Raw genomic sequence first — 10,589 nt, forward strand, 5'->3', positions numbered from 1 at the left:
TAGTAGAGTGAAAATGTTTCGATACCTGGCCCTACCAAACATGTTCTCCACACACACGCATTCATCACCAACAGTGATTTATTTAGATTCAGAACTTTGCAGCAACATTTCTGGTTATCATTTTTAAAACAAACATAAAAACAAAAATATATATAATTAGTTACAGTGTTCAAACTTCATCATACAAAAAGAGTGCTGAATCTTGCATGGATAGTGTAAGTTGGGACCAAGAGAACAGACGAGTCTGTCCGTTTTGAGAGCAGTGAGTAACCTACGGACACCAGCAGACTAATGGAGGGCAAGGGTCAAAGTGGAGAGTCAATGTTTGCTCTTCTTCGCCTTCTTGTGGGAGCGATGTGGCGACCGTGAACGGGACTTCCCCGTCCTCCGGTCTGGAGATGGTGATCGGGAGCGCTTGGACCATTTGGGAGACCTTGTCCTGTTAAGAAGAAGAAAAGAAAGAAAGAAGGGTTGAACATAAAACAGATTGACTTGAAGAAAAATAATCCAGATGAATACAATGGAACTCTACAAAAACATCTCATTGCACTTGCTTTGACGGGGAGATGCTCCTCGACTTCCGGCTGTGGTCGTCGGGGTCTCTACTCCATCCTCGTCGTCTGACCCCGTCTTCGCTTCTTTTGCTCCTGTCTTTGTCCCTCCGGTCATCTTTTGACTTGTCTTTAGACTTTTTCTCTGTCTTTTCGTCATCTTTTTCAAACTCCTATAGTACAAAGGGGGGGGGGGGGGGAATAAAAATCACAATGAAGTCCGATATAGGCTTCTATGTCTTTACCTGTCGAGACGCAAAACACGATATGGAACCTGCTTGTACCTCACAAACCCACTCATTTGTGCATCCTGCCTGTTCACCACAATGTGCAGCTGCTTAGTCAATGTCATACCAGTGCTTAACTATTCCACCTATTAACATCATTATTACAGACCTGCAGCTGTGTACCAGTACATATTGACACCTACAGGCAGAGAAAGTTCAATAGGTTTTATAGAATCGGTTTCCTCTGTGTGGCCAAACATAGCAGCAAAATGCTACCATAATATTTGGAGCAGAGTAAACTGTTCTTAATTATTTAACAGAGACTGTGCTGGAGTAAACAAACCAACTCAGCAACTTTAGCTAGACTTTCCTTTCCTGTAGATGGCGCACATTGTACGAAATCTGCAGCTCTGAAACGGCGAGCCCTGTGGCTCTGCAGTTCCACTTTGCCTGTCGGAGTGCTTTTTGAGTGCTTTGCATCAGTAACACTGTTTTTTACTGTGCCAATTGACTTATTTCATAGTCTAATTTTAATGTTCTGTACATTTTGCCCCACACTGTTCTTGATTAAAGAAATATTTCTATTACATATTAGTGATGGTTGCATTTTTGCTTTAAAAACCCTTGACAGCAGAATAAAAAAGATGGGTGTATACAATAACTGTGCATAATTAACTGCCTTAATTCAGGACACCTCCTATTTCCTGAGGGTAAAATCAAACAAGTATCCAGTCACCCACCTTCTGTAGCAGCTTGTTCCTGTAGTGCTCCACTTGTTGTTGTATGCTCATTCCAGACTTCCTCTGCCTCTTGCCAGATTCCAGCTCATCTTGGGTCTTCATGACCTTTACCTGTATCAAGACACATCTAATCAGTTCTGCATATTTATCTAATTATTTAAACTGCTACCGTTGGGAGGCAGCTCACTATGGAGTCAAATGTAAATTGGCGTAAGGAAATCAGAATAAGCTAATAGAGCTGTGGTTCCAGCCGTTTTATTCAACAGGTGATGCTGAATAAAACTCTTAAGAAAACTATATTTTAATAGCATCATCCTTTCGAAGTTAAATTCTGTATATTTCTGATTTAAACAGTTTATTGAAGTGACATGAAGTGTTTTCCAAAGTGGATGGGTTGAATCGCAGCAAATACAAAACATAAAACAATAAAATCACGGTCAAATATGGACTTGCCTCCAGCTCTCTCAACCGTTTCCTTTTGCTCTCAGACATCTGAAAACTTTTGAGGGAGCTCTGGAAGTCTGCACTCTCATACTTGGACAATCTGCTGGAGTCATCACTACTGTCACTCTGTGAGTCTTCTTCTCCATCTTTTGAGTTGACGCTGTCACCAGGAGGGAGAGAAGAACAATACATTTCCAAACTATTTGACAGTTTACGTACAGGGTGCGTGCTTGTAGACACATATGCATTGATACCAACCACAGAGGCCTTACCTTACAGTCACTTCATCGTCATTGTTTGGCTCCACCACCGTGTCCCACTTCGACTCAGTCTTGGCTGAGAGAAAGAAGAAATATGAGCAGGAGGGGGAGGATTGATATGATATACGAGTGCATCTTTACCTGCATTACCTTGAGAAAATGTCCCAGTATCAGTCGTCTTCTCCCATTTAGACAAAGGCACTCTGGAGAGAGGGATATTGCTCTCTTCCACTGAGGAAAATTTAAAAAAAGAGACCATGAGGACGAGTATAGTAGATGCTTTTTAAAAATTCCTTTCTGCCCTGTTCTCATGGAGGGCCGAGTGCACACTCCGCTACCGACAACAACCCATGAGAGGGTGGCTTGATTCATGACACTTGAGTTGGGCAGATAATTGACAACAAGGACAGGAAACGGTGGACTTCTGGTTGAAAGATGTGCTTTTGATATGCGTGTGGACTCACAGGGCATTCCATCAATGTCATCAATGGCAACCCCTAAGGGAACACCGTCTATGTCATCAACAGGGACTCCATCCAAAGGGTCCCAGCCTAAGGGGCAGCCGTCGAGGTCATCCACAGGCGCTCTGTGCAGAGGTAACCCATCTCTTGGTGCGTTTTCCATTGGCGCACCATCTATAAAGGAGGATACTTCCTGCAAGGAGACAGCGGTTTGTGGTGTTCGTGAGCAAATATGTTGGAACATCATCATCTTTGTGTTCAAACATGTTTCAACATGAACAGCTGCCAAATTTGTCGAAATGCCATTGGGAAAAAAGCAATAACGTCCTTAATAAGCAGATAAATATCCAAATCACCTCTGACGTCTCTTTCAATTCCTCCACTGCTTTGGCAAAGCCCAGAAAGATGTTTTGAAGGTGGATTAAATAAGGCTCCGGGTATATGGCCCAGTCTTCCCATGCTCTAAAACAACTTGTGACCTTTTGCTGTGAAGACAGGGAATAAAAATGCTTTCCTTTTGTTGTTGTTGTTATGGTGAATTTCCTTGTGTGAAGGAAATTAAAAACACAAGGTTACCTTAAACTGTTCTGCCTGCAGCCTGGCTTGTATGTTTTTATGCGCCGCATTAAGGTCTCCAAAAATCTGCGTTAGCTTCGTTTCAAAACTGAAAAGAAGAGCCAAAAAAACACTTTAAGATTGTCATATGGAGAAGAAATAAAAGATGACAAAAAAAGTGTTAAAGCTGATATCTTACTATTTACGATAATATGATGCCCCGGCTACTTTGGCACATGAATTGTGCAAGATATCGGACACGAGATACAATCTGGCAATCTGTGGGGAAAAAAGAACCCATGAAAAAAGGTGAGTAAAATCAACTACAGTTTACATAGACATTCTGTGCAGCTTTGTTTATATAAAGACTGGCCTTCTTCTGAAGGGGCGTCTGAAGCAAGGATAAAGATTCAGTGATGTGTCCCACTACTTCCTCTGCTGCGTCCGCTCGCTCAAGACAGAAGAGCATGGCATTGGCGACATCGTCTCTGCTTGGAGTGAGCTCTTTAAGCAACGTCTCCAGCCTCAGTTTGTGCCTGAATGCCATAGAATAACACAGGTTTACATTTGATTCAACTGAAGTGATACGCATAAATACACGTCACTATGCCGGCTGGTCACACTTACTCAGATCTGAGCTGCCCTTTCTTCACCTCTTCCTCAGGAGGAACATCCTCCTCCACATCGGCCTGGTCTTCATCTCTCTCAGAGTAATTGTTTATGATCGGGGGTCTCCACATGGAGCCTCCCCGGAACATACGAAAGTCTGCTGTCCTCCACTCTGTCGGGGACTGTCCCTGTGGTAAGGATGACGGCCGGGTGAATAGAAACATCCAGATTAACAACAGCTTCCCTTTTAAGGAGTAAAAGCTAGAAAGAATTGGGGCATGACTCCGACAGCTGTTCGCCATGAAATGAGATTAACAAGTAAAGTAGAGAACAGCGTTTACTTCTTCCAGGTAAAATCCTAAAAGTCTGAGGACACAAAGCGTTGCAGTAAAAACATACCTGCAGGATGGAGAACAGTTTCCAGCGGTAGTACACATGATCTTGGCTTTTGTTGTTAAAAAGGAACCTGAAACAATAAAGAATGAGCTCATCAAATATGCACCCTCCGAGGTCACTGAGGCCAACACACGGCCAGGTGCAGTGATGCTTACCTGTAGTCTGGATTGCTTTTCTCCTTGTTCATAATTACGGCTTCAAACACGGGGCCTTCACGCACCACAAACTCTATCATCCTGTGAATGAGGAAGAGGAGGTTCCTGGGGGAAAAGAAGAGCGTATCAGAGCAGGGTTTGTGCGGTGTCGATCAGTTACAGGCTGAGATCTCTAAAACCTCTTCACGCTGAACTAGTGGCCCATGCAAACTGCAGGCTGACCGTCGTATTGAATGCAGTTGACCGTCAACAGTGTTGCAATATTTAAAATAAATATTGACCATAATAACGGCGACAGCCCCTGAGAGACACCCTTTTAAAAAACTGCATAGTCACTGTCCTCTGTGCAGACAGTGCGTCAGCATACTTTAATGTTCCTGGGTCACTGTGTCCATGGAAGGGGTAAAATAAATCACACATCACAAGCATCTATTCACTGACTTGGATTTTAAGATATTAAAGCCCCAATCCAAAATGTAGCCATTTGACCTTGATTGTAGAAAGGGTTTCAACAACATCACATGAGAATTTACAGGCCCGATTTTGTGTCATAAAAATATATTTTTTTCCAGATAAGAACTAGAACAAAAAACCTATTCCGCACATGATAAATCAGCATCAGGGTGATATAGAGAAGTTAGTGTGGATTGGGGCTTCAGGCCTGAATGCTCTCTGAACTGGAGCATGAGTGTGTTCATGCAGGGTTACCTGATTTTGTGTGAGAGATAGCACTGCGGTTAGACCTTCATATTACTCACTACCCTAACCTGAAGCGGTACTTAGTTTGATTTATGGCACCAGCATGAATCCACGTTGTCTTACTTGGGTTAATATTAAACCTATCTGCCTTCTAGCTGTATCGGTCTGCAGTGTCTCAGCCTACCCACGGGAAACCCGGGGCTCGAAGATGTTGGTATAAATCAATGGCTCTTACAGTCATTTACAAAGTCTACTGCTTTTCACAACATCACATATTAATAAGATGATAGGAACAACATTAATTATCTGAGGCATTTGAGCAAACTAGAAGGAGCACATACTAGTGTCTATAAAAAAATCTAAAAATACCAACTGCATTTATTGAATGTAAATCTGGACGTTTGACTTCTACAATAAGAACCCCGAGTCTTATGTTGCAGATATCAACATGTCCACAGGCCTGTTTACCAAGTCCTTTATGTCAGATGCATTAACAGCTCTGAGGACCGGAACCTCCTGCCTGAATCTGTATGGCTCGTATGACACTGGTGTTATTACAGCTGGTCAGTCGTAGTAAGAAGAGTGCTTGTACCTTTCGGTTGGGATAACCACTTTGACTACGGCTTCGGACAGAGTCTGTTTGTGAAGTCAAATCAAATAGTGAAAATATTAAAAAGTGAGTACTTGTACAGATGAAACACTGCAGGATATATACAGCATAGAAAACGACGATAGCATTCATAGTCAGTGAAATGAGGGGGAGGATGACACAGCTTTAGGAAACTATTCTAAAATGCTAAACCAGCTCAGCTAATTCATCTAAAATGTTTATATTTACATTTTGTATACAAAGTCAAACTGTTATGTTACTTCCAATTAGTGCATGCATTTACCCTGCACCCTGTGATATGGCACTGCATGGACATGGTGATCAATTAGACGAAACAACAAACACGCAACATAATAATAACATGATACACAACTTTTTACAATGGTTGATGGCGACCAATTACATTGACTTTTTCTGAATCAGTTGCAGAACCTACTGCAGTTATAAATGTTTGCATTTTAATTTTATATTTAGGCCAAATAACGTATTTTCAGGGTGTGCATATTTCTAAAAACAAAAATGTAGAGTGGAGCATTACTCCTTACACAAGTATGCAGGAACATCTTCTCTAAAGACTAATCTTCCTTAATGATCTCATGTTGTACAAACTGTAATTCCCGTTTCTAGTACACCACTATCTCAATGCAGTTAAAATCCATCACGTGGGAATGAAATATGAGAGCCTGTAGTGCTAAACACATATCAGAGAAACAATGGTCATGCAATCACCCCAGAGAGCGGAGACAACTTTACCTTGTCGAGCTCTCCTTTGGACATGCCAAGCGGCTTGGTGAAGTCATTGCGGAAGCGATCTCTTGGCTGAGCATTGAAAGGGAGACCAGACTGGGGTGGCGGTGTGGCCCTCACCCCCACCGGTGTGTAGAGAGGCTGAGGTGGAATCCGAGCTGGTTTACCCCATCCAAGCTTCATTTCAAACCCCATAATCAATTTACCTACAAAACATAAACAGTCAGTGTTGAGCATAACCAAACTTTTGGAGTTGTTAGATAGACCTGCAGCCTGTCAATCAAACCTATTTCTTAAGAGTCAACTGTACCATCAAGCGAAGACAAGGCTCTCTCTGCATCTTTCCGTGTCATGAAAGCCACAAAGGCTCTGTTGGACGTCCTGAGTCGCTCCTCGTCTGTTCGGGGCCACATGATCTTCACACTGGCCAGGGGACCGTACTTACCAAACTCTTTGCAGAGAATCTCCTCGTTCATCTTTGAAAGGAGGAAAAACGAACGGTGAGCGATGTACATCTATGCTGAGCGAAGCCAGTCAGTCAGTGTGCTCCTTTACCTTTGGGCTAATGCAGCTAATGTAGAGGTTAGTGGTGGTTGGCACCGTCAGGTCATCATATAATGCTGTCGGGGGGAAAAGCAGTGTTGAGGTTAGCAGGATTTAGAGGCCAGAAAAATCTTCCACAAATAGAACCATTTTGTAGAGGTATTCTTACCGGACCGTCCCGATAACGGTGTGTCCAGTTCTCCAAATCCTCCTCCACCACCACCACCACCAGTGTCATTTTTCTTCCTTTTATATCTTTCCTCTCGCTCTTCTTGTATCCTGCAGTTTTCCAAACATAATTATAGGCTTATGTATGCTAAAAAGATATCAACTTATCGAACTGAAACATGATACTTGGCACATTCGCAAACAGACTTACAGCTTAAGTTCTTCTTTGAAGAGTTCCAGATTACTCTTCTTCTTTTCATCTGTCTTTTTTTTAAACGTCTATTAATCAAATAAGTAGCCATTGTGGTTATTATTATAATTAACCAAGCAACATTTAAAGATAAGTGTTTCATTGTAAGTTTGCATTCTTACTTAATTCAGTACATCATACCAATATACAAAACACCGGAGAACAAACTTACAGACTTTTTGCTTTCAGCAGATGATACTGGTGAGCCATGCTGGGACACAGGGACAAACTTGCCAGCCGGTCGATACAGCTTATTTTTCTTGACCTCTGCTGCTTCCTCCTCTGCAAAAGGTAATCAAAGCAATCATTGAATATCGACTATCCAACAATTATTTAGGTTTGTAAACTACAGTTTAAGTAATAGTAAGTTAGAGCTACATCAAGACCAGGACCAAAAGCCGAGTGAGTTCCACACTGCATGATGAACTTAAGATAAAATGTGGAACATGAAAAAGATCCACATTCACATTAAAACACCCACAAAAAAATAAATGAAGATTCCCCTTCATTTACCCCTTTTAATAATTTAAAAGGAGGTAAACAAAGTTTTAATAATTTTAGACATGAACTGTATGTGTGTATGTATGCGTATAAACTGTATGTATGTATATATGTACCCTGAGAAAAACCTTGATAAAATGATCAAAAGGCTTTGCACAGGTGGATTTTTGGTGTGAGGTTCCTTTGTTTTCTATGAGCAATCCCAGTAATGATCAGAAAAATCAGACAATACACAGGCAATTGAGTGATCTCTCTTTGTCTGAGACCAAGACAAGACCAGGTCAAACTGCAGTCGACTCCTGAGACGAGACCTTCAAAAGGTGGTCTTGAGCCCAAGACCAATTGTGTCCTGCTGCTTTGTTTGCAATGTCTTTATGTGTGACAGTAAGTTGAAGAACTGTTCAGTGTTGGAAGAGATTTACATTTTTAAACTACAGCGATAATGGACTGCTGACTTTGGGACCGCTGTGTGCATGAATTTGAATAAGCCATTCAAAAGATACAGGCACTAATTTAAGACGGTGGACTATTTCACTTCAGAGTCAGCTTGATATTCTAAAATAACTATTTCCAGTTAGCTTTTTGGATTTCCAATTCAATATTGGAACAGATAACTCATAATTCATCTTTTGTCCAGACATACCATGCAAAGAAAGTGGAAGAGACTTGCGATGTAGCTGCATACTATCATAATGCTAGATTGAGATTGGGCAAGTCTTGGCTGCTGACCTTTAGTAGCATTCACAATCCCCCCTCGGACAAAAGTTTTCACTCCGCTCTTCTCGTTGGTCTCAAATGATGCCAAGAATTCTTCAAAAACCTCTGCTGCTTTTTCTTCCTCCTAGAATGTCACACAGAAACATGTTCAATATATGCATCCCATTCAACTCTTGGTGCACTGTTGACCAAATTCACAACTCTAATATTGGTGATCGGTTCTCGAAATTCAAAAAGCACAAATTCATATCAAATATTACAACATCCCCAGACCTCCATACCTTTTTCTTGAGCCCGTCTTGTTCTTTCTTTGAGAGTGTTTTGATCAGAGTGACAGGTTTTCCTTTTCTATCTGCCATGCTCGAACTGCAAAAAACAACAATAATAAATAAAAGTAATTTTAGCTGACACTTTTATCCAAAGCAACTTACAATCATGTTACATTCATACACTGTAGAACAACTACAGGGAACAATTCTGGGTTAAGTGTCTTGCTCAAGAACACATCGACTAGGGCGGGGATTGAACCACCAACCCCCTGATTGAAAGACAGACCTGCTAACCACTGACACACAGTCGCAGCGTAAAAGTAAAAACACTTGCATTAATTTAAAAAAGAACGACACTGACATCTGTCACATCTAATCTAATACATTTTATTATTTTACCACAAACTGCCTATTTGGTGTTCAAATGATGATGTATATGCATCTTTCTCTCAAAGGAGTCTGACATCCTTTTCAGTTATGAGTACACACTTGCAACACTTTCAGGCTAATTGAGGAACAACAAACAGTGAGACACCTCCCTGGTCCTCTGAGGGACAGGCCCCCCCCAGCATGAATCCATATTTCCTGTTCAGTTTTGCATAATATATGATCATATAACGTTAATAGATGCAGTCATTGTGCGAGGGAAGCAAACAGAAGGAGCAGTCGAGACTTTAAACACAATATCCCCCCCCCCACACACACACACACACACTGCAAACTGCTCTAACATATGGTCAGAGTGGCTGTTTAACACTCACGTTATTATACATTGTTTCCACTCAACAAACGCCCTTGAAGTCCTTTGAGGGGACGCACGGCGTTGTTTGTGCTCAGTTTGCAGCACAAACGGTGTTTTAAAAAAAAGGGGCCCTGGACTAAACGTGAGCTATCACTACACTTTGCTAGCGTGAGCTAACGTTAATGTTTAGCTTAGCTTAGCTACCTGTCGCTAAACTAACCTCCGCGTTCACCTTTACAGACGAGTAGCGCTGCACACAGCAGGTGGTGTACCCGTCGAGCATTCCCCCATAACCCTCACGATACCACACGGATGCAACGTATCTTTCTAGTCGCCAGCATCTGCTAACTGTCTGCCTCAGTGAGTCCCTCGGCTAACGCTAGCTACCGCAACAGTCCTCATATTTTCTTCCTGTAACGCCACAAGAAAAGCGCCCGACTGACCCGCACAGGAGAGAGCATTAACACCGCACTGCATGCACATGGCTCACCGCGTGAGCTGAAACTGTAACTTACAATGTGTGTCATGCTATTGCTTCACCATTTTTTGTTTTGGCTGCGACGACAGTAGATGTCTACAACAAACACGAAGCTACGAGGAGGCGAGACGTCCGACTGGAGCGGAGGACGCCTGCTCGGTGGGCTCCGTCCGCAAGGTAGTCAACGTGTCTCTCTCCTGCTCCTACACATAACGCTATATATGTATTTATTTATTTATATATATGCATGGTGGAAGACGTTTACTCTTTCTCTCGTTGGGTGGGGGGATTTTGACTTTCTTAGGATGTGTTGTCAAATTATTCGCGAGCTTACTGCTGCAGTTTATGGAGGCGCGCGCCCTCCTCGTATTCCCACATGACGCTGAGGTCACCGATGGCAGGACAGTTGTCTCTGCAGTAACTGCCTACATGTGTGCTGAAGTTTGAGGTTCAACCAGGTCTTGGAG

General features: G+C 42.2%; 1 protein-coding gene across 4 annotated transcripts; it reads right to left on the reverse strand.

Annotated features, from left to right (window-relative positions):
* Window positions 1-58: 58 nt before the first annotated feature.
* zgc:163098 (uncharacterized protein LOC100037380 homolog) lies at window positions 59-10,333 on the reverse strand. Of its 4 annotated transcripts, none has more exons than XM_034549487.1 (24): window positions 10,160-10,333; window positions 8,915-8,999; window positions 8,646-8,757; window positions 7,588-7,697; window positions 7,377-7,444; window positions 7,167-7,276; window positions 7,010-7,074; window positions 6,765-6,930; window positions 6,461-6,660; window positions 5,690-5,733; window positions 4,399-4,503; window positions 4,247-4,313; window positions 3,866-4,035; window positions 3,612-3,774; window positions 3,438-3,517; window positions 3,260-3,347; window positions 3,040-3,168; window positions 2,687-2,876; window positions 2,373-2,453; window positions 2,235-2,298; window positions 1,972-2,122; window positions 1,519-1,629; window positions 555-724; window positions 59-439 (listed from the first exon to the last, which is right to left on the reverse strand). In XM_034549487.1, the coding sequence occupies exons 2-24, from the start codon at window positions 8,990-8,992 to the stop codon at window positions 319-321; spliced, it is 2,643 nt and encodes an 880-aa protein (XP_034405378.1). In that variant the 5' UTR covers window positions 8,993-8,999; window positions 10,160-10,333; the 3' UTR covers window positions 59-318. The 4 variants fall into 4 exon arrangements, with proteins under 4 accessions (XP_034405378.1, XP_034405381.1, XP_034405380.1 ...); XM_034549490.1 differs by lacking the exon at window positions 10,160-10,333 and adding an exon at window positions 9,877-10,098; XM_034549489.1 differs by lacking the exon at window positions 10,160-10,333 and adding an exon at window positions 9,865-10,098.
* Window positions 10,334-10,589: the final 256 nt, after the last annotated feature.

This window comes from Cyclopterus lumpus, chromosome 14, assembly GCF_009769545.1.
Source record: "Cyclopterus lumpus isolate fCycLum1 chromosome 14, fCycLum1.pri, whole genome shotgun sequence".
Classification (NCBI taxonomy): Eukaryota; Metazoa; Chordata; class Actinopteri; order Perciformes; family Cyclopteridae; genus Cyclopterus; species Cyclopterus lumpus.